The following is a 23025-nucleotide window of genomic DNA, read 5'->3' as shown; positions in this document are numbered from 1 at the left end:
TTAACTTATCTTACTATGGAGTATAAGCAAATGAAATGGCAGATAGAGTTGCGAAGGAAGCCACAAAACATGGGGAATTTGACCTGGCTATTAGCTTCAGTCAGACAGAGATAAAGAGTATTGTAAGGCAAGAAATGAAGAAAAGATGGCAAAAACAGTGGGAGGAGGAAAGGAGGGGATGGTGGTTGTATAAAATTCAAAGGAGAGCAGGAGAAATGAGAACCACAGGAAGGAGTAGGAGAAAAATGAAACTAGATCTTATTGATTTACTGCAAAAGGACTCGAAGTAACAGTTATCGGGCCTTATTCCAGTTTTAAAAGAGAGTAAATTGCTTGGGAGGATTTGAATTTTTTGTTTATTTGTTTTTTGAGCGACGCCCCCGTCACACTCCACACCAGTTGGTGGCGGTAATGCACCATTCAGTTGTTTGCAAACCGCCAATAAAATTTAGAAGAAGAAGACGACGACGACGACGAAGAAGAAGAAGAACAAAAAAAACAGCCTCAGAAATTTTTAGTTACACATCATCTGCTATCTTTGACTTTACTTTCGCTATAATTTAGAAAAATGTAACTTGAAGCAGAGGCAGATGTGCTGTCTGGAGACCTGTACGGAGCAGCAGCCAGTCAGAATAAGCGCTGTTACTGTTTTTATACACGATTCTGGTTTGTGAATGTGGCAGCTAAGCTAGCTCTGAGGCTGGATCGCCTCTTATCTAGCTCGTCAACGTTTGCGCTGAGATAATCAGCCGGTGTTTACCGTCCACATTAACACGTCACACGTCTCCCTCTCAGCCTTCTCCCTGTCATAATCAGCAGGTGAGTCAGCCGAGTCGTTGTTTGGGTGATAAACAGACTCGCATCAGACTCTGTTGTGGACACTCTTCGCAAACTTCATTCAAGGCTTCGTTATGTAAAATATTTTGTGCCTGTATTTTAAAATATAAAACAACAAGGCCACGTTTTGGGCTTATTTAAAATTAAGTCGAGATGTGATAGTGGCTTACTGTTAACCAAGGAGTGTGCCACTTGCTTTTTTCTGGATATCTAACTAGTTACATGAGGGCAATGTTGGTGAAAGCTACAAAGGCACGTGTAGCACAAGGATAAGGGAAAGTGGTGTGGTGCATCAGTCTGTTGCTATCATAATAAATAATGATGTTCAAGCATGTGTATTCATTTCACTTCACAGTCAAAATCAAGTTATACAAGTTATGCAGGAAAGCGTTTCTTCCTTATCTGCCACAAAACCTGTTTTAGTTTCTACTTTTATTTAAGCTCCTTATTGAGTTACACTCATCTTTTCAAACTGTGATATTATTATTTATAATTTTATTTGTTGGGAATCTTTATTTTATTCACGTTTTTCTGTTTAATTGAGCTCCTAGTCTTCAGGAATAGTTCTCCAGGCTTCTTGAAGGACATTCAAAGCTCTTCTTTGGATGTTGGCTGCTTACTTCAGTGATGTTGATGTCTGGGCTCTGGGGGGGCTGATCCATGACTGTGTGATTTTCTACCCAGGTATGCTTTTACTGCATTGGCAGTGTGTTTCATTGTCATGCTGAAAAATGAAGCTGTTACCAGTCAGAAGCTTTTGAGATGGTATTGCACGGTGGATCAAAATCTGATGGTACTTTTCTGTGCTGGCATTTAATTTTCAGAAAAACAGAACTTAGAAAGACATTTGTAAAGCCTGGAGAACTATTGCTCAGGACCACTTTAACAATGCCGAGGTCGTCTGGCTCACTGAAAGCAAAGCATAAAGAAATGATGGCAGCTCAAGACTTTTGCACAGTACCATATCTGTGGATTTCTTTGACTGTTGAGCAAAACAGGCAGTTTGTCTGGATGCAACCTGTGGTGTCTTGAAATTTAATGTGCTTGCACGACAATTAAACATTTACTTAATGCAGTAGCTAAAGTACCACTCCAAAAGTATTGATTCTGATGAACTGTGAAACTACAGTATACATAACTGACTTGATATTTTTGATTGCTTTATGTCTCTTTGAAAGCACAGAAATGGGAATTCTGGGCAGCAGGTTTCAGCTGTCCTCTCAGGGACCAGAAGAGGCCACAGAGGGCACAAGTACCAACCGCAAACATAACTGCGAGTGTAAGAAGAGGAAACGAAATGCTCAGTGTGACTGTGACAGTGATCAAGAGGAGGATGATGGCATACTCGATACACCTCGCAGGCAAGTCCAGCCAGTTCAGAATCAGATATCTTTAAGTTGTCTGTGTTTTGTCTTACTCTCGTTTTTTTCTGTTGTCTGGTTTTGTTTTTATGTTTTCCTCGAGCAGGAAGAAATTAAAAAGCACATCAAAGTACATTTATCAGACCTTGTTTCTGAATGGGGAAAACAGTGACATTCGTATCTGCGCTCTGGGACAGGAGTGGAACCTCCACAAAGTGTACCTCTGCCAGGTAAAACAAACACACACGCCGAGGCATCTTCAAAGCAGCCAGTGTTACATTCTCTTGTATGAGTTATCATATTCCTGCACTTTACAGTCGGGGTATTTCTCCAGCATGTTCAGCGGATCCTGGAAGGAGTCCAGCATGATGGAAATCAACCTGGAGATCCCAGATCAGAACATTGATACTGAAGGTGAGAGTCACAGAAAACGGATGCTAACTGGCCTCCTTTGTACTTGTACTCATTGGCTGATGGCTTTGTACATCCTTGTGTAGCTCTACAAGTTGTGTTTGGGTCCCTGTACCGTGATGATGTTCTGATCAAACCCAGCAGAGTCGTCAGTATTCTTGCCGCTGCTTGTATGCTACAGCTGGTAAGTACGTGTAAAAACAAGTCACTGAAAGGTGAGACAGATATCTGTATTTTGAATGATACCAAATCTTAATAAGTTTTATGGTCTGTGTTCACAGGATGATTTGATCCAGCAGTGTGGCGAAACCATGAAGGAAAACATCAGTGCAAAGACTGTGTGTGGCTACTATGCGTGTGCTAGCATCTATGGCCTGGATTCAGTCATTAAAAAGTGAGAATGTTGACATGATTGGGTTGTTTATGCCACATAAGAAAGTATGTACATGTTTGGAAATGCTTACATATATATCTGTGTATTTGTGTGTCTCTTTCTGCAGATGTCTCGAGTGGCTTCTAAACAACCTGATGACCCACCAAAATATCGACCTGATGAAAGAACTTGGGTGTGTTTGACTGTCAGAGTAGCTTCTCTGTTCATGAAATAACAGAGTTAGATTTTAGAGTTAGATTTGTTTATGGAAACTATATTCAGAGTATTTAATGAATACTTGTAAATTTACCTTCATACTATACAAATTGTCCCCGTTTCAGACTCTGATTACTTAAATATAAATTACTTAATCTAAGTACCAGGTTTTACATTCTTTTTTTTCTGGCATTTTTTAGCCCTCATTACCAAGAACAGGTGATATCCACATGAAAAACACATTTAAGCTTTGTTTGAAAACTGGAAACCCATCAATTTCACACCAGCTCTAAGGCCGCTTTTATGGTCACCGTGCACCTCGTCACAGGTGGCGCATGCCTGAAATGATGTTGCATCTGCTGGCGCTTGCCAGCCAGGCATCTCTTGATTTTTGTAATTGGACGTGTTTTTACTGCCATTTTAATTATATTTCGGGACAGAACTTTAAAGTCACAGACAAAAGAGATTATAAAGACGGAGATTTGCAACAATTTGAAAACATGAGACTATATGGGGGGGGGGACGACCCACTTGACAATGTCTTGGCTTCCGGTTTCGACTTCTTCTCTTCCTACATCAGCGCTGATGTGGCAGTATTGTCTGAGTGACGACACCTATCATTCAGGAGAACTGGCCTGCTCCAATGAATACCTGCACCTTAATGGCGAGCATAAAGAAAAGTGACTTTGATGTTGATGTTGCAGTGGTGTGTTAAGTGACCAGTATAGAGGGTATACTAGCAATTTAAATGTCGCAGTCTAAAGTCAAAAGCTAGTTTTGTCCAAGCTGATCTTAGTCTATTATCAACTTGAAGCGTCAGTATTTGCAATACATAAACTTGTCGCTATCTGTTTACAGGGTGGAGGTCATGGAGCAACTCATCCAGTCCTCTGACTTGTTTGTCATGCAGGTGGAGATGGATGTTTACACTGCTCTGAAAAAGGTAGAAAAAGCACAGTCGTAGACATTTTTCCTGTCACAGTCACTGCACTCTGATGCATATTTTAAGCGTTCCTGCCTCTTTCTGCAGTGGATGTTTCTGCAGCTCAATCCGCTGTGGGACGGCCCCATCAAGCAGCTTCTGGCTGATGCCGACGCCTGGCTTTGCAAGCGCAGGACAGGTACTGTAATGCACATTGGGTGAAATCACCAAGGTTATTATTGCTAAAATTAAATTACAAACCAAAAGAAACATTTTAGTTATTTAAGTATTTGCCCACTTGATGAGGCTTGTTTGTTGAGGCCACTGTCACAAAGTGTTTTCACAGTAATGCTAATTTTTAGCTTTTTATATCTTGCTCCTATAAATAAACCCTATATCATAATAAAAGGCTAAAATGAACAATTAAACGAATGGAAATTAAAGCTAGTTAGATTAGCTGTGTTAATCACAGTCTGTCTTTCTAATTAACCTTTATCAACAGACCTTTGTGAGAAGGAACCCTTCTTGAACACAGATGAGGGCGTTCCTTTTCGGTCAGTGTTCAACTTTGTGCGCCTGCAGTACATCATCAATGACCTCGCGTCTGCACGCATCTTGGAGAGGGACAACATTTTGCCTCTTGGTAATTTATGGCTCCGGCTGATGCCATTTCGTCATAAAAGTGCATCTTTTTTTTCGTGTGTGGTTATTTTAACATCTGTTTCTTGTGTTTATGTACTTTATGTTCCAGACTGGTTGACGTCCGTGTATAAAAACCAGTGGTTCGCCATGCTCCGGACAGAGTTTGAGAATGATAACGGGTAAGAACCTGAAACTTCAAACGAGTTAGTAGATTGAATTTGGACTGATTTAGTGGTGCTTTATGCTGCACATGGATCACATGCATTGCTTTTAATGCTGTTGTGATGACAAACACTTCTGTTTATTAGTCCTCAGGAGCCCAACAAAGACGAGTTTGAGCAGAGCAGCATGAGGTGTGGCAGGAAGCTCATTAAAGATGGAGATGTGAGTTTGTTTCCATACAATTATTGTTTATGGATTCATTTCTCCAAAGGGAAAACACTGTGATTTTCCCCTTTTCTCAGTACTGCTGGAGGTGGACGGGCTTTAACTTTGGTTTCGACCTGCTGGTGACCTACACAAATCGCTTCATCGTCTTCAAGAGGAATACTCTGAGTCAGCCATGTGGGGGCGCTGTCAGTCTACAAGCACGAAGACACTTGGCATACAGGTCAGTGGTGCAGGCAACCAGACTGTATAATCCCGCTTTAATTGTAGGATCTTTACCTTAAAAAATGCCTCAAGGTGACAGTTGTTGTGATTTGGTGCTATATAAATAAAATTTCATTGAATAGAAAAAAATTTAAATAGAGAAACTAAAATCATTATATTGAGATAAATGTGCAAACACATTCTTGAGCTAAGAAATATTTGCTCATGAAGCATTTGCTAAAGTTGATTTATATACAGAGTGAAGTTCAGCATTTAAAATGATTAGTTGCTATACTTCTCAGTTGGCTATAGTTATTTTATTAGGACACAGTGATGAAGTTGTGGGCCAGCACTGACTGTGAACATGTGACTGATCAACACTGATCACTGTAATTGGTAGGTGTTATCATATTTGGCAATAGGCTGGCATTTACCCTTTTGACTGTTTAATTTTATACAGTAATGTAAAAAGGAAAGTAAACCTAAAATCTGTTGAGAGCTGATGTAAAGAGAGACAAGAGATAACTCTTTATTGTCATTGTACAGTCATACCTGGTACAATAGTACAACGAAACTGTCCCACGTCGGCACCAAGCACAACACAATACAAACGAGACAACACAGTAACTTAACGTAATAAATAAAAAGAATGAGTGTATGTGTGTTTTTAAAGGGAGTGTCATGAGTTTGCGTTCTAGAATTTGTTAATAGTCTGGACTTCAGCATTTTTTAAAGTTTATAGACGGACAAAGAGATGATTTGTCCATGCCGGTAAACGGGGCATTGCAGTAATCACAATATGAATAAACACGATGACACAAGTGCATGAATGATCATTTCCAGCTTAGCTGAGGGGACTGTATGTCGCAATTTATCAAATTGTTCCTTAAATTAATGAAACGGGGACAAAGATTTTACTTGCAGGTCGAAGCCCAGAAAATAATCAAATATTACACCAACATTTCAAATGCTGGACTTAAAAGTTGAACAAAAATAAGGAAGAGCCCAGCTGATTTTAGGATATAGTTCAAAAGTAGCTTTAATCATGATCTCAGTCATAGGACGATCCGGAGCACAGCAGCAAATTTACAACGGAGCAGAATCGATGTGTCGCAATAGTCCAGACAAAGTCCAGACCTCAACCTGAAGAAATGAAAGCTGTGTAGAAATAAATGTCTGCACACCTCAATGAACTGAAGCAAAGTTACAACGACGAGTGGGTCAAAATTTCTCCACAACCATGTGAGACACTAATAAAGTCACACAGAAAAGGATTACTTGGTTATTGCTGCTAAAGTTGCTTCTACCAACTACTTTGCTTTTCACGTGACTTTGTCTGCATTTGTTGTGTTGTGTTAACCTACTTTAAACTTGGTAATGACTGGATCATTTTTATTATAGGGTGTATACTCTACTCTTTGACATGAATGTCTCATGTCTACTTCTATGCATGTTTTTGTTATATATAATTTAACATATTATACCTAAATTGTGTATGTATACAAATTTACAATAGAAACTGATGTATAGTTTATAGTGTTCAGCTGATAATGTATTGACCCTGTGACAGCTACAGGTTACCTTTGTTTCCATCAATGTTTAGGCTTAGCTGTGTGCTAGTGGTGCCCTCATGTTTAAATTAGAGGCATGTGAATGCTGTTAAACTTCATGTCACCTCTTTGCAACAAATTGAACTAACCTGGTGACAAGCTGTTGAAATGTTTGAAAGCTTTACCTATCTTCAAACATCTTTGTCTCCAGGTTACGTCTTGCCTCCTTTGACAGTCGTGGAAAGCTGGTCTGCAGTCGCTCAACAGGTTACCAGCTGCTCACTTTAGAGAAAGACCAGGTCAGTGAATACTCACTAGTCACCATTTCTAAAAGGAAATTGTAAACTTGGTAACATGCTTCAATTCCTTCAATCCTACAGGAGTATGTGGTGATGAATCTGGACAGCCGGTTGTTATCATTCCCCCTCTACGTGTGCTGTAACTTCCTGTATACATCACCTCAGTCAGATCACCGTCCAGACTCCTCAGACAAAGACAGGTCTGCTCACAGTGTGTCTTGATACCTGCTCACCAGCGATTAGCTGCTGCCATTCTTCTGTTACCGCAGAGACACTTGACACAAGCTTGTATGTACAATCTATGGCCTCATTTAACACATTTTGACACTGGACATACCGTCTGCATGCTCTCTAAACTCAGCGAGATGTTCTTGGGGAAAAAACGTTTTGTATATATGTCTACATGGGGTTTACAGTATAATGAAGCCCTATGCTAGTGGTCAAGAGGGATCGGACCACCTTTTGCTCTCAGAGAAGCTTCTCTCCACCTTGTACCTCTGCTGTTAACCATCTGCACTGGGATGCTGGACCATTCTTAAAGATGGGAAACCTCCAGGTGTTTGGTCATTAAGCAGACTTTGTAGGGCTTGACTTTACACTTTGTTTTTTCACTGTGTACAGGACATTGTCATCGGGAGCACAAACAAACACAGTGAAACTGAGTAGTTCCATCACATTTCAGAGCTTCTTACAATTTCCTAAGAGGAAACACACATCTGTTCTTAGAAGGAGAAATTGTGCATTAAGTAAGGACAAGAGTAAACTCACCTTTGCGTTGCTGCTGCATAAGAAGCCACACACCTGCTCAGTGCAATGTACGGCTGCTGGTCATAACAGTAGACAAAAAGATGAAGCGACAAATGCAGAGGCACAAAAAGAGCACGATTTTATCAGCCTGTAGCTTCCAAGGGTCACTCCGAGTTGGTCATTTCCACCACCTTGTATAAAATTCATAATCCACGATGTCCACCAGCATCACAAGTTTAAGACTCAGTAATCCTCCCCAGTTAAAGCTGAGGTTGCAGTAAATACTTGTGCTATCTGGTGCTCTCAGCATAATCTTATTTTTTTGGCTCACAAAATAAAAAAAATTCCAGATTTCCTTTCTACAGTATTTATCAGCTACACTCCCCACTGTGTGTTTGCTGGTATTAAGACAGTCACCTGCTCACTCTTCTTTTACAGTGCAGCTGCTTCTTGTTTGGCACTCTACCATCTATACTCTAAGTACCATTTAAGTTCTGTTTTTGAATACTTATCATATTAATTTGGGAAATATTTGTTTGGCGGTTTTCTTAATCTGTTGTTACCTCATGTCGTTTTGATATCTAATGGAGGTGAAAGCTTTTATTTGGCCATTATTTATTATTTTGTACTTCATTTTTATTCGTATCGATGTACTTTTGAAAACAATTTCTCCACTGCCAATAAAATTGCCCTCTGACACGGGCTGTGGTGCTATCACATAATCTCTGCATCTAGTGAAGGTCTTTATTGCAGCTGCAAGGTTATGTTTTAACTACAGATGATAGATAGTTAGGCATGTTATCAGTTTAATATGGCCAATTCATTAACGTAAGAAACTTGAAGCCTGATCAGTTGCTGTTTGTTTCACTCTTTAGTCAAAAGGTTCAAAGGTCAGTGTGCTGTTGGCATATCTTTTGTTTTTGTTGGCTCATCTTCAGAGTCTGTTCTGGTCTCTGCAGTAATAAATGAATTTAAGGCTCAGAAGTTTAATGGCTAATAAGAGCCTGGCTCACCAAAGAGATTTTTATCTAATCTGGCTTCTCTTTTATCTCTCTGTTGTCAGCGTGCCTAATCTAGTGCTGAACACAGTCATTGTAATGGGGAAAAAAAATGAAATTCTCAGAGGCAGGCCACATAAGGAGAAATTACCCCCAACTTCTGCTAACTAATGGTCGGTTCTCAACCCTGTAGAAATATGGGCGGGTTCTCATGAGGTACCGAGGTAGAGCCAGCACCACATCACTGAAAGAAAGAGTTTAGAGAACACTCGTTTCCCAGCTGTACATTTATATGACGTAAGGACCAAAAGTAAGAGTCTTGTAAGTTGTGAGGTCACAAACACACAGTTACTCGTCGTCTCCTACCTGCTGACTACTTCTTGGGTTTGACTCGCTGTGCATTTTCCGGTCATTTGTACAAAAATGAGTTCATTTCCATTCTACCAGATAGGCTGCATAATTAGACGTGTGCAATTTAAACATATTAGATTTCAAGTAGTAAAATTATCTGTGTGGTTTACATCAGGTCTGCAGTGTGTTTATTGCTCCTTTTATATCATTTACTCAGGCTGAAAAGCTGACAGTGTTGCCTTTGTTGTACCACCACCATGTGTGTATATAAGAGTATACTCCACTGTTGTCATTAAAACATATGCAAAAGTGTTATTTGCTATCACTTTTTTCAGTGTTGCTGGGGTAATGCATCCAAAGAAGGTTTGGGTTCTGTTTATTCAGATATATAAATTCACAATTAAATGTGAAACGAGAAAAAAAAAATAAGGGATCATGATTTTAAGGAGTTTCATCGAGAATACAAAAAATCCTTCACGTGGATTACACAGGTTGGTTTTCTTTACATGTTGAAATGCAACACACAGATGGGCATTAAATACATTAACCGTGTTTAACAAATGCACACCTTAAGACTCCTTGTGCATTACTGGATTTCTTTCTCGCTGCAGGTAAAGTTGGATCTAACAGGCCAGAAACTTTCATTTCAAAGTTGAAATCTCTACACATCAGCATTAATAATCACAGTCTTTGAACTCTCCCTCTGCACCTCCAGCCCTTCACTCCTTAGATGAATAAACTCAATGCACCCGAGCTTTCCCCAGGATGGACTGCAGTCATTTATCCCGCCCCTCACTGCCGTATAGAGTCCAAGTTCTCTTTTAGTCGTCGGGTCATGCTGGGGATCAGGTTAACGTGGTCATCCACACAACTGCCCACGCAGCGGTCCATCAGCGATCGAACAGCTGGCTCCTTCGCGCCAGAGTCAAAGAGATCCTTTGCTTTATCGTTGCAGGTCATCGTACATCTAGTTAGACGGTCCTGAAGGTGGGCCAGGAAGGATTGGACTTTAGATTTTTCAAAATGTTATTCATTTATTTATTTTACAGATGTCTACTGCAAATCTAACCAGCTGTAGATGTACTTTTTAAATATTAGGTATATTCTTATCTAGTTCAATATTACTAGTGATGGGTCACATGATCCAAACATTACAACAACCAGAGTCATGAAGAACTTCAGCCACACTAAAAATGAAGAGTTGGCAACTGAGAGACTTAAAGGAGAGCAAAAAGTAATATTGGATTCAGGCGAGCCCTAAACCCACCGGACTTTAACAGCTTATCTGACTAGTGCTTTGAAAGGGTGTGCAAGTATAGCTTGAGAGACATGACATTTTAAACTGCTGTACTTTATTTTAAAATCAGTTACATTTACTTGTAATGATGCTTAAGTCTAAGCAAAGGGGTCAATTAAGGGTTCCAAACTGGAGATCCAACATGGTTTGCTTTATTTCCTATTACCTAAAGACCAATATCAAAAAGACTCAAATGAAAAGACAAACGGCACCACAGTTTCAGTTAGGAATATCAAAATAGTAAGCCATCTTCTTTACCACCAATGTAAAGGTGTAGTTTTTTTTTTGCCTAGACTCCAAAACCCACTAACCACAAGTCTATACATTATTTATGCTCAGTTAACAACCAAGTACCCTGTAACAGGCATTTGATTTGTAACACTTGGAGAATAAATAGGGAAACTGCAAAAATATAAAAAAACATGCCCACTTATTTTTGCCTAGGATATCATTTACTACATCTATTCTTTAAGTTAAATATTCACTTATATTAATTTTATGTTTATACCATATGTCAGAATATAGGTTACATGTTGGATCACATGCTTCCATCTCTCCTTATCCCTTGCATCCTCCCTTTCACAACTCTCTGGATGTCCTCCCTCATTACATCCATGTCCCTCCCCGCCTGCCAGCTCCATCTTTAACATCCTTGGTCCAGTAAGCCCACTATCCCGCCTTTGCACATGTCCAAGCCATCTCAGCCTTGCCTTTCTAACTTTTTCAATCTTAGTTATCTGGCACAGACAAAGTGATGACAGGTGTTTGCACGGTGATTTACCTGAAACTTCTCCAGCTCTGAAGTGACCAGGCCCTGAGCTTTGGCCAGGGGAGTGTGACACGTCTCGATGCACTGATGCACCTGAGCCATGCTGTCTGTGGAGCGATCGCAGCACTCTGCGCTGCACCTGAACATGCGCCCCTGCAGCGAGAACAAACAACCTGTTACCACCCGGACTCGAACCTGCATACACCACCGAGAACCCGCAGATACCCTACCTGCATTTTACGGATGTGGTCCTTCTCCAGGCTTTGGACCATGTCTTCGATCACATTCTGCACGCGTGCCTGATGAGCCTCTGCCATTTCTGCTCACTCTGGAGACACCTTCAAGGTCCGCTTAGATATTCACCACAAGTTTATTAAACCCAGACCGGACTCACCTGCCCGCGGGGTCCCCAACTTTCTTTACTTTACAATTTGGTAATAAGTAAGGTCACCTCCATTTCAAGCATGGTTCAAGAGGAGAAGTAATTGCGTCACTTCCGATTTTCTTCCGTACTTGAAAAAATACGTTTTGTTACTTCAGAATTAGGGAACGGGGTTGAAAAGTGTCAACACGTTTAAATAAACAAAACAATTCTTTTTAACTAACTCGTCTTTATCTATATTTATTTTGCCGTGATTAAGTAAATTACTACTTCCGCTGAGCTCCTTAAAAAGGACATTGAGCCCATTTCCTGTTCATATATCTTTCAAAATAAAACAAAATAAGTGTAGCGCAAGGACGCTAAAAAACAGAGAAAACTATATAGATAACAATTATGTTAGCTATTAGTCATTATTACAGACAAGATAAATCCTACAATAGGCAGCTTTAAAATGTTTCGAAATTTCTGCGCACACATTTCTCATTAATCGCTTTTACGAATTTCCTATGCTTTTATTGTGACATTCAAAGCAACCGTGCCCAGAAGTGTGTCTCAATAATTAGCGACGTTCAGGGTGGGCAGACGTGATTCAACTGTTAAACTAGCTTAGTTAGTTTTCTCGTGGGTTTTACAGGGGCCTCTGTGAATAGCTCAGTCTTGTATTTAAGCAGTCTGACAAAAGTTTAAGTGAGCTTTAAAACGAGGTTTTACACTTGCTTTGAAGCTTGACACCCTGAAGGCTATTTTTGGACCAACAGTAGTTCCCCACCATTGACTTCTGAAATTGTAAGTCCTCGAAAGCGCCCTATACCCCTTAGTAATTTGTCTTTTAGGTTTAAAACGTTAAGTCGGGTGAGTGTGTTAATGCTAGTTTCACTTGTGTAAAAAGCTGTGCCATTATTTCCTTCGCTGTTCTATTTTTGAGGCCCTGAATGCAACCTTTGACCAAGGCTGATAGGCACTTTAAGTATCTCACGTTTTCGCCCTCCTTTTGCAGATGCTTCTTAGTGCAGAGCTGTAGATACCCACAATGAGACTACAAACCCTGTCACTGAGAGCGCTGCTATTCCTGGGGCTTTGGCACACAGGAAGGAGAAGTCTAGCCTCAGCCCCAGAGCTGCAGGAACAGCCTAAGAAGATAGGTAAGGCAAAAATAAATAAAAATAAAACATGGACTCGTGCTGTCTGTCACTCTTCAGCTTCTTTAGAGGACAGAGAAGTACTTTCATTCTGTCAGCCCTCTTAAACTTATCTTTGTGGCAGGTTTGTTGGTTGTTTCATCATCAGTTAGTTCCACGACTAACTGAACAATAATTTTGCCCCTGTATACCAGCACAATGTTTCGTTTTTGTTTTTTTGGTTTTTTTTATCAAACAGTCAGGATATGATCTTTGATTTAAGGGGCTTAACAAACATATTTCATCTGCTGTTCACAAACAACAGCCAGCTTAATGCATAGTCCCCCACTTCCAATTTCTCTAAAGAAACTGGACAAACTAACTTGGGTTTTAAATAATGAGGATTGCTTTTAACAGGCTAAACCACCAAAGAAAACCAGTGCACTCTGTTTTCGAATAAAATTTTAAAAAGTAAATCTAATCTAAATCTAAAGTAAATTTAATTTCATGGCATGGTCATGTTTCACTCCCTGATGAGTGATGATGATATGTGCGAAAATCTGTTAATATTTTCAGGCTGAAAATGACCTTTTCATGAAAATAAAGGGTATTTGTGCTTTTGTTCAGAGTTGTTGAATGGAGAGTCGTGTCATTGGTGGATCAGAACGACTTGAGAGTTCCCAGAAGTTCATAGCAGGATGTGAATGTGTTAATAAAAAGCTATAATAAAACTGCCTTTTTCTCTGTAATTACTAATCAAAAAATGCATTGATCTACAATACACTGTATGCCACAGTGAGGTTATATTTATTTATAAGTCAAATATTCAAGGATTAGATTTAACTACAAGGCTCCTCCATATACAGGGAGTGCAGAATTATTAGGCAAGTTGTATTTTTGAGGAATAATTTTATTATTGAACAACAACAACCATGTTCTCAATGAACCCAAAAAACTCATTAATATCAAAGCTGAATGTTTTTGGAAGTAGTTTTTAGTTTGTTTTAGTTTTAGCTATTTTAGGGGGATATCTGTGTGTGCAGGGGACTATTACTGTGCATAATTATTAGGCAACTTAACAAAAAACAAATATATACCCATTTCAATTATTTATTTTTACCAGTGAAACCAATATAACATCTCCACATTCACAAATACACATTTCTGACATTCAAAAACAAAACAAAAACAAATCAGCGACCAATATAGCCACCTTTCTTTGCAAGGACACTCAAAATCCTGCCATCCATGGATTCTGTCAGTGTTTTGATCTGTTCACCGTCAACATTGCGTGCAGCAGCAACCACAGCCTCCCAGACACTGTTCAGAGTAGGGCTGGGCCATATTATACCGTTCACGGTAATACCGGTATAATGTTAGGCAACGATAGGAAAATGAAATATCGCGATAGAATGGGAGTAAAACGCGCGTGCGCAGTGCCTTTCTTTTCATACGCACATGGCCGATTGTTGAGTGAAACAGATGAACCAGAATTGGTTTGTAAAAATGGTGCAACTTCCGTGATGTGGAACTGGTTTGGTGTTTGTCCGTCAGATACACGACAAAGCACATTTTTTTGCAGAACATGCAAGCGGCCGTTGTTATTGTCGTATTTGTCGGACTAAGATGCTCTTAAATCTGGGAGTAATCTGGGTCCTAAACTCCATATGCTTCAGGTCAAACAACACTGCAGCATCACTTAGAGTTAAGAACTGTCTAAATTCTTTCATCTTTAATAAAACGATCAGCATTGCTGCTTTACCAGGTGTAACTATGAAGTTTAACTTCCAGGCATCCATGAAAACAAAAGTTATTACATTTAACGGGTTAGAAGCTAGCAGGAAGCTAGCGGAAGTTAGCTCGCTAGTTTCGCTAGTTACCTAAGCATGATATTGCATGTTCTGACTGAGAGATTTCTGAAAAAAATCAAACGTACAGCTCTGCTATCACTTCCAACATAAATGAAGACGGGAAACTAAACAGCAGTGACGTTTGTAGGGTTACTGAAGTTGGGCTAGCTGATATATAATGATGTGCTACGTGATCGCTAGCGACACAGCTATGTTAGCATAACATAAACAGTGAAGCTGGAGGACGAACACTAACACTTTTCCACTTATAAAAGTTAACGTGAAGGTTCTTCATGGTTAGAGACAAATGCAATCGCATGGCAGGATGCTGTAAACGGACCAAACTTCAGTCAGGAGAACAACTGAGATAATCCATCCACAATACGAGGTTAGTCATTAATATACTGCAGCAACATGGGAATAGAGCAGCTGCCAGAGAATTCAACATTAATGAATCAATGGTACAGAAGTGGAGGAAGCAAGAAGAATGAGTTTAATAAAGTTTGATTTATCTGACTGCTTTGTTTCGCTTAATGTGCCTTATAATCCCGTGCACCTTATGGTCCGAAAAATGCGTACTGCACACTGCAGTTTAATGTTGCAAAGCACCTCTTTTTAACTTCAGTGGATATTATACATGGTTATGCTCAGGATATGTCAGCCCATTTCTACTGGAAATGCCTTTTGGTTAAACTTTCAGCAAGGAATTTGCATTTGCACTGTTATATTTTTATAAAGCTTTAATGTACATAAAAACCAGCTTCTTGTTTAAGTGAAAATAAATGGAAGGTTGTCTTTTTGCGCTAGTAATGTTGTGGAGTTGTATTTTGTCTCGCATCAATTATATCGTCGGTTATATCGTTATCGCAAATTTTCAAATATATATCGTGATAAATATTTTTGGCCATATCGCCCTGCTCTAGTTCAGAGAGGTGTACTGTTTTCCCTCCTTGCAAATCTCACATTTGATGATGGACCACAGGTTCTCAATGGGGTTCAGATCAGGTGAACAAGGAGGCCATGTCATTCGTTTTTCTTCTTTTATACCCTTTCTTGCCAGCCACGCTGTGGAGTACTTGGACGCGTGTGATGGAGCTTTGTCCTGCATGAAAATCATGTTTTTCATGAAGGATGCAGACTTCTTCCTGTACCACTGCTTGAGGAAGGTGTCTTCCAGAAACTGGCAGTAGGACTGGGAGTTGAGCTTGTCTCCATCCTCAACCCGAAAAGGCCCCACAAGCTCATCTTTGATGATACCAGCCCAAACCAGTACTCCACCTCCACCTTGCTGGCGTCTGAGTCGGACTGGAGCTCTCTGCCCTTTACCAATCCAGCCACGGGCCCATCCATCTGGCCCATCAAGACTCACTCTCATTTCATCAGTCCATAAAACCTTAGAAAAATCAGTCTTGAGATATTTCTTGGCCCAGTCTTGACGTTTCAGCTTGTGTGTCTTGTTCAGTGGTGGTCGTCTTTCAGCCTTTCTTACCTTGGCCATGTCTCTGAGTATTGCACACCTTGTACTTTTGGGCACTCCAGTGATGTTGCAGCTCTGAAATATGGCCAAACTGGTGGCAAGTGGCATCTTGGCAGCTGCACGCTTGACTTTTCTCAGTTCATGGGCAGTTATTTTGCGCCTTGGTTTTTCCACACGCTTCTTGCGACCCTGTTGACTATTTTGAATGAAACGCTTGATTGTTCGATGATCACGCTTCAGAAGCTTTGCAATTTTGAGACTGCTGCATCCCTCTGCAAGATATCTCACTATTTTTGACTTTTCTGAGCCTGTCAAGTCCTTCTTTTGACCCATTTTGTCAAAGGAAAGGACGTTGCCTAATAATTATGCACACCTGATATAGGGTGTTGATGTCATTAGACCACACTCCTTCTCATTACAGAGATGCACATCACCTAATATGCTTAATTGGTAGTAGGCTTTCAAGACTATACAGGTTGGAGTAAGACAACATGCATGAAGAGGATGATGTGGACAAAATACTCATTTGCCTAATAATTCTGCTCTCCCTGTATTTTAAACTTGTTGACTTGTTTTTGTTTTTTAACATTGCATTCTAATCAACAGAAGACTAATCATTATATGTTTTACTATACATTGATGGAACAAAATAAATATTGCAAAGATCTTTTTTTTTATTTATTTTTTTTATATCTTCCAGTTTTGGGAAGAACAGAGTGAGACTGAAAGGTGACTCTTAATGATGACAGCATAATGATTCACTGCACTAGTGTTAGTCTACGTGCACTTTCTTGTTAAATACATTGCACCCTTATCTGTCACTCTCTCCTTGTCTATATTTGAGACGAGGCTTCAAACTTCTCTTTTTTTTTTTTCTTTTTTTTTTTTGGTAAAGCTTGTAGTTAGGCCTGAATCAGGTGACCCTGAAGTATGACTTAGTTATGCTGTTATACTTACTTAAAGTTATTATTACTTACATTGTATACTCAGCCTACATTTGTTATGACACTTTTTCCACTACAGACAGTCAGAACGTGGATTATCTCCACTCTTTTTAGCTGTTGTACTTCTCATCTCTTCCATCGCTGGTAGAACGGGAGGAAGAATAAACTTTCTGATTGTGCTCGAGCCCTCAATCTGAAAGATGTGCAGGTTAATTCATGTTAGCTCACGTTCCTGTCACTTCTCTTTTAAAGCTGTGGTTGGAGCAGGAATTGGCGGCGCAGCGACAGCATATTACCTGAGGCAAGAGTTTGGACCTGGGGTCAAGATCGACGTGTTCGAAGACGGCAGTGTTGGCGGGCGACTTGCGACGGTGAAGATCGGAGATTATGAATACGAAACGGGAGGCTCAGTGATCCATCCTCTGAACCTACATATGAAGCACTTTGTTGATAAATTAGGTAAATTTAACATCCCCTAAACTGCCTGGATTAAAGATAAGAAGTGCGTAAATTGTAGCTTAATGTTTTATGTTTTCACAGGTATTCCTCAGAGAAAAGACGTCCCCTCAAAAATGGCGATCTTTGATGGAAAGCACATCCTGTTCGAAGAGAGCGACTGGTTCATAGTAAATTTCTTCCGCATGCTCTGGCGATACGGGTTGAACTTTCTTCGAATGCAGATGTGGGTGGAGACTGTTCTGGATAAATTTATGAGGTGAGGATGCTGTTTTCTTCTTGGTGGCTTCTAAATTTCACTGCTGTTAGGTTGCCCTAATTATCTTTAAATCCTTTTCTGAACAGAATCTACCAGTACCAGCAGTTTGGCTACTCATTCTCCACCGTAGAGAGGCTGTTGCATGCCATGGGAGGTGATAGTTTCCTCACTCTGATGAATCAGACCCTGGAGGAAGCCATGATGGGAGAAGGATTTTCTCAGGTCTTCATCAATGACATTGTTGCACCGATCACTCGTGTCAACTATGGGCAGAGTGTCCGCATCAATGGCTTTGTGGGTATGTTACAAAACGTGTGATTTAGCACAGATCTCACCGTTTTTTTTGGTTGTTGGTTGATGAAATGGAGTGGGCATGTCTTGTTTTTAGGAGCGGTGTCGTTAGCAGGGGCAGATTCAGGCCTGTGGGCAGTGGATGGAGGCAATAAGAAAGTTTGCTCTGGACTTCTTTACAACGGCAAAAGTGAGCTCATCCCTGCTAGAGTCACTTCCATTTCAGTGAAAGTTCGACCATCCAAGAGAGGTACTATTAACATTCCTTCCTGTCATATAGATCCGGCCTTTTTCTCTTTCTTGATTCTTCATATTTCATCCTGATATCCCTTCATGTCCCACTTTCAGGCACCCCTGTCAGTTTATACGAGATTAGCTATGTTGACCAATCAGGAGCTGCACATTCCCTTTATGATATTGTGATAGTAGCAACGCCTCTTCACCGGGGGAAATCTGACATCACATTTTCAGGCTTTTCCCCTCCAATCCCTTCTCACTACCCCGGGCACTACCACCAGACGGTCGCCACTCTTGTCCACGGCTTGCTCAACGTGTCTTACCTGGGGACCACAGAAGCTGCCTCAGAGTTCACCGTGTCTGATGTCCTCACCACAGACTCAAACGGTTCCATCATCAACAGCCTGAGCTCTCTGGATCCTGTGCACATCCCCAAAGGTTACAAGCGCCCCCCTGCTAGCCAAGCTAATGTCTGGAAGGTGTTCTCCAAAAAGCCGCTGTCCCAGGAGCAGCTGGAGAACATGTTCCTCTCCTATGATTCGGTGTCTGAGACCAAATGGCTGGCATACCCCGCGTACCATCCACCGCATCGCAAGACCCCTCCTTTTATCCTGCACAACCGGCTGTACTACCTCAATGCTGTGGAGTGGGCAGCAAGTGCCATGGAGATGAGCGCCATCGCTGCCAGGAACGTGGCCCTGCTGGCACACCACCACTGGCACGAACAAAAAAGCAAGATCGACCAGGAAGACCTGCACACGCGCCTGAGAGGAGAACTCTGAAAAGTGAGAACTACTTGAGAGTAGAATCAGAAGCAATAAAATAAGATCAATCGAGCCCAATTTTATATGTTGGATAACATCGTAGTCGCCAGAGGAAATGCTGATCTGTGGGAGCATGGTGACACTAGAGCCACAACTTTAGTTGATCAGTGGTTTCAGCTTTTCTAGTTTGGGAAATATTTGTCTTACGTTATTGAAAACTTTTATACCTGTGTGTGTGGACAAATGGGGCATTTGATTATGCCAGTCTTTTTTTAAATTAATGTTTATATTTTGGCTATATTTTATGCATGGGATCCCCAAAAAAGATTCAGACACAGTAAAGTTTGGCACTGCAGTTGCTCCAAACCCCAGACATACACCTACCAATGGATAAACAGTGGACAAGATAGATGAAGCACACATACATACAGAGAGTCCTTCATTTATAGCGAGATACCAGTAGCAATTGATTAATATTGGCAATGGCAATTTCATTTATAAAGGTCATTTTATTACACAATTCAATGCGTTTTAAGATAAAAAATAAAAAGCAGTGCAAGTCTACAGTGCCTTAAGGCAAAAAAACCCAACAAAACAAACTTTACAAAGAAATAAAATACAAGTTGACACACAGTCATTAAGTGTAAGTCTGTGAGAGTAAAAAGGTTTTGAGTATAGACACAGTTGTAGTTGACCTCAGGTCAGCAGGCAGCTGTGAATGGTGTGTTGAGGTTGGAAGCACCCCCAGCACTCTTGGATCTAATTCAGTTAAAAGATCCACCACTGGTGACCTGAGAGTTCTGACTGGGTTATACACACTGAAGAAGTCAGACACGTACTGGGAGACCAAACCACTGAAAGCATTATGATCTATTGAAGAAAAAAAGTTATTTCAGTACTGGACTAATATGTTTAAAATTCCACATGCATCTAAGGACACTGGCGGTTCCAGACTCTGGAAAGTAACATTTTCCTGCCTATGATTTGGATAATCCTGCAAATGTGGTGTTACAGTCTAACATGCTTGTTATGAACCCACAGACCAATTTCTTAAGTAATTTTGAAATAATTTTCTAAAATATTGAATATAATCTTTAGTTGCAGGTAACATTGTCTAACAAAATCTGACAATAAACATGGAGTTAAAGAAGCCAGCAGTTTACCTACATCACAATTCTATCATTATTTTAATCACTTATTGCACATGGATGATGTAACTACTTCAGATAATTGTTGGTTGGTATGATATAACAAAGATGTTCTATTTACAGGCGGTCATAGAGTTCTCATTTGGTTTTCAAATTAGTTTACAAAAAAGGAAGAACGGTAGCTCTGTGGGGCAGGTAGAAGGACAAAAAAAGCAAAATCTAGGGGTTTGCCTCTTTAGTTCAGTGTGCTCCACTGAACTGCTCGGCAACCACAGACTGGTAACTACATGCAACATGGCTGGAGAGCAGCGGTCCAGGTTCGAGTTTGACCCGTGGCCCTTGAAATGCAAAATCCAGGAAACTGTTACAATTATGTTATGTATACTTTATTGAAATTCCTCCCTGCATTTAACCCATTCACTCAGTGAAGCAGTGTGTGTGGGGAGCAGTGTGTAGGGATGGTACCTTGCTCAGGGGTACCTCAGGGTAGCCGTTCAATGGATTCGAACCCCCGACCTCCTACTTAACTATCCCTGTCCCTATATGGTGCTAGCATAGCCACAGAAAACAAGTGAAGCACTCTGTCATTAGGTAATGTGAATAAATTCATGGTCTTAATCACTTATATCCAGTTCAGGGATGCAGGGAGCCAGCTTATATACAAACCTATGACCAATTTAGAATTGCCACTTAACCTCCTAAGACCCGAACTCTTCCACGGCATGCATTTTTAATTTCTCTTTGATATTTGGGCTGATTGGGACCTGATGAATGTAAAAACAAAGAATTACCAGGGTTTTTTTTAACCTAATTATTGTTTCTAAGAAAAGTCAGAGCCACATATGAGGATATTTGTTTAAACGTTTTGATAGAACAGTAGCAGTATAATGTCCTCGTGAGTGGATATCAGACCCTTGTAGAGCAAAATTGAGTATTTTGGTCTAAATAACCCAAAATGTGATGTCCGCATATGTGGACGCCAGGTCCTAGGAGGTTAACCTAACATACAAACACACTATTACACAGAAGTAGGTGTAAGCTACTATACTACTACTACCTGCAGTGTGATCTCTAACCCACAGGGGATGCTAAAACTGAAAATACAAACTCCACACATGCTAAAATTACTAAAAGGAAAATACTCAAAGAAAAGAAAAGCAGAACAAAATTATAGAAAATAACTTCCGTAAACAAAATATGAAATAAAAAAATCTCTAAATTGTTTAATTTTCCTTTTAAAAATACTTCTTCAGATGCTTTCTGGCTGCTTTGACTACTTTCTTTCTTTTTTCTTTCTTGTTCTTGTTTTTTAATGCGATGCTTTCCCAGATCACAGAAGTTAACTTGGGCAGTACACTGTTCTCATCACTGATGGGGGGGTGGGCAGAGAAAGGGAGAAAGATCAACTGCATCACAAGCCACAGGCATCACCAGCAACACAACACAAATCACATTAAATGTTAAAACAAAACTGCACTGTGCTGAATTGTGCAATCACTGTGAACCATGCTGCACTGCAGGCCAGACACACAAGTGTTTCTCTGTCATTTTCTTTAGTGTGTTGCTCCTGTTCTGTGTACTGTACAGAGAAAGAAGTCAGCTTGTCATTTCCCTTTAGCCAAATTCTTGCACGTGGTGTTTACTAACATGCTGATGTCCCTTTGCTGATCTGTTTGTATGTCCCCGGATGGATTTCCAGTGTTTCTACCTCCTCAGCAGACTACTGTATGTTTTTTATTGGGTACTGGCAGCTGTCAGCAACAAATGTGCCACCAAGACACTTTCTTTGTAGTAAATCGCATTGATGTCAGTTGTGACTCATTGTTAGTCCCACAGTGACTACAATCGAAAAGTCTTAAACCCATTACACACTAGATAACGTGTGTAAGAATTAATCTAAACTATGATTGTGCCTTAAGCAGGGTAATTGGCGTATGTGTTTATTAAATTTTAGTTGCAGTTTAAGAGATGATTTGGTTCTTCCTGTGTGTTTTTAATGATTTTGTACCTGTGATTTGTAGGATGTCATGTTGTTTAGAAATACTGTATCTGCCTACGGCGCTTTCATGTTCTTTAACTACTTTGGGACAAAGAAAATGCTAATTGTTTCCTAAGAACCTTTAGAGGCATTTTCTCTATATTTTTTTAAAGTAGTTGAAATATTATTAGTATTATGCACTTTAACTGATTAAAAGAATTTTCTACCTTTATTTCAACAGTGCTGAAAACTCTCAAACTGAAACTGTACTTCTCTAAAGTGTTTCCAATGATGGTAAAGTGATCAGTGCGACTGGTACTGTTTTTGTGTGTGTGTTTGCCTTCAGCTTCAAAATAAAAGTCTAATTAAATTATGTTTGTAGTATTTCTCAATAAATCTGTTTGTAAATAGAAAGTTGGGGTGCTCTGAATATTGATGATAAAAACATGTGGCAATGAGTTGGCTATCATTTCAATTTAAGTTGAAAAAAGTACAAAGTCAACATGTCATGCCACTTTATTAGCTAGATCTTGCTTGTACTGAGTTGGACTCCCTTTTATATTCAGAACTGCTTTAATTCAGATTCAGAAACTTTCCTCAGATTTTCCTAAGTGACCTTAAAAGTGTGAACAAAATATCTTCCATGTTACCAGCAGCAGCCTGACCTATTAATACGAGATGGATCCATGCTTTCTTGTTAAATTCTGACCCTGCTATCTGAATGTCAGAGTAGAAATCGAGACTCATCAGACCAGGC

At 40.1% G+C, this 23025-nt stretch overlaps 3 protein-coding genes across 4 annotated transcripts; 2 read left to right on the top strand and 1 right to left on the bottom strand.

The window, feature by feature from the left end:
• The first annotated feature begins 445 nt into the window (after nucleotides 1-445).
• On the top strand, nucleotides 446-8671 carry gmcl1 (germ cell-less, spermatogenesis associated). Of its 2 annotated transcripts, none has more exons than XM_085463582.1 (15): nucleotides 446-819; nucleotides 2021-2198; nucleotides 2305-2428; nucleotides 2516-2612; nucleotides 2696-2793; nucleotides 2891-3003; nucleotides 3110-3175; nucleotides 4057-4141; nucleotides 4229-4319; nucleotides 4623-4763; nucleotides 4872-4941; nucleotides 5071-5146; nucleotides 5227-5372; nucleotides 7115-7202; nucleotides 7284-8671. In XM_085463582.1, the coding sequence occupies exons 2-15, from the start codon at nucleotides 2023-2025 to the stop codon at nucleotides 7422-7424; spliced, it is 1512 nt and encodes a 503-aa protein (XP_085319708.1). In that variant the 5' UTR covers nucleotides 446-819; nucleotides 2021-2022; the 3' UTR covers nucleotides 7425-8671. The 2 variants fall into 2 exon arrangements, with proteins under 2 accessions (XP_085319708.1, XP_085319709.1); XM_085463583.1 differs by having other exon boundaries at nucleotides 2016-2198.
• Nucleotides 8672-10029: 1358 nt separating this feature from the next.
• timcc (TIM double twin CX3C motif chaperone) lies at nucleotides 10030-11884 on the bottom strand. Its single transcript, XM_085463584.1, has 3 exons — nucleotides 11595-11884; nucleotides 11377-11517; nucleotides 10030-10279 (listed from the first exon to the last, which is right to left on the bottom strand). The coding sequence occupies exons 1-3, from the start codon at nucleotides 11679-11681 to the stop codon at nucleotides 10091-10093; spliced, it is 417 nt and encodes a 138-aa protein (XP_085319710.1). The 5' UTR covers nucleotides 11682-11884; the 3' UTR covers nucleotides 10030-10090.
• Nucleotides 11885-12303: 419 nt separating this feature from the next.
• Nucleotides 12304-22383, top strand: pcyox1 (prenylcysteine oxidase 1). The gene is made up of 7 exons (XM_085463581.1): nucleotides 12304-12532; nucleotides 12744-12888; nucleotides 17388-17594; nucleotides 17676-17850; nucleotides 17937-18148; nucleotides 18239-18391; nucleotides 18490-22383. Exons 2-7 carry the CDS (start codon nucleotides 12777-12779, stop codon nucleotides 19158-19160), a joined length of 1530 nt encoding a protein of 509 aa, XP_085319707.1. The 5' UTR covers nucleotides 12304-12532; nucleotides 12744-12776; the 3' UTR covers nucleotides 19161-22383.
• Nucleotides 22384-23025: the final 642 nt, after the last annotated feature.

This window comes from Copadichromis virginalis, linkage group LG7, assembly GCF_057382275.1.
Source record: "Copadichromis virginalis isolate Kocher_CV1m ecotype Utaka linkage group LG7, C_Virginalis_male_GT1.1, whole genome shotgun sequence".
In the NCBI taxonomy this organism is placed as follows: Eukaryota; Metazoa; Chordata; class Actinopteri; order Cichliformes; family Cichlidae; genus Copadichromis; species Copadichromis virginalis.
The sequence above is the reverse complement of the archived record's forward strand: the minus strand, read 5'-3'. Positions and strand labels throughout refer to the sequence as shown.

Excerpts from the sequence above, each read along its gene's own strand:
- gmcl1 (XM_085463582.1), top strand. The coding sequence starts at position 2,023 with ATGGGAATTCTGGGCAGCAGGTTTCAGCTGTCCTCTCAGGGACCAGAA. Across the intron at positions 4,142-4,228 it reads TTTACACTGCTCTGAAAAAG|TGGATGTTTCTGCAGCTCAA; the intron begins GTAGAAAAAGCA and ends CTCTTTCTGCAG. Across the intron at positions 7,203-7,283 it reads TCACTTTAGAGAAAGACCAG|GAGTATGTGGTGATGAATCT; the intron begins GTCAGTGAATAC and ends TCAATCCTACAG.
- timcc (XM_085463584.1), bottom strand. The coding sequence starts at position 11,681 with ATGGCAGAGGCTCATCAGGCACGCGTGCAGAATGTGATCGAAGACATG. Across the intron at positions 11,518-11,594 it reads ACCACATCCGTAAAATGCAG|GGGCGCATGTTCAGGTGCAG; the intron begins GTAGGGTATCTG and ends TTCTCGCTGCAG. Across the intron at positions 10,280-11,376 it reads CAGAGCTGGAGAAGTTTCAG|GACCGTCTAACTAGATGTAC; the intron begins GTAAATCACCGT and ends GCCCACCTTCAG.
- pcyox1 (XM_085463581.1), top strand. The coding sequence starts at position 12,777 with ATGAGACTACAAACCCTGTCACTGAGAGCGCTGCTATTCCTGGGGCTT. Across the intron at positions 17,595-17,675 it reads GCACTTTGTTGATAAATTAG|GTATTCCTCAGAGAAAAGAC; the intron begins GTAAATTTAACA and ends ATGTTTTCACAG. Across the intron at positions 17,851-17,936 it reads GTTCTGGATAAATTTATGAG|AATCTACCAGTACCAGCAGT; the intron begins GTGAGGATGCTG and ends TTTTCTGAACAG.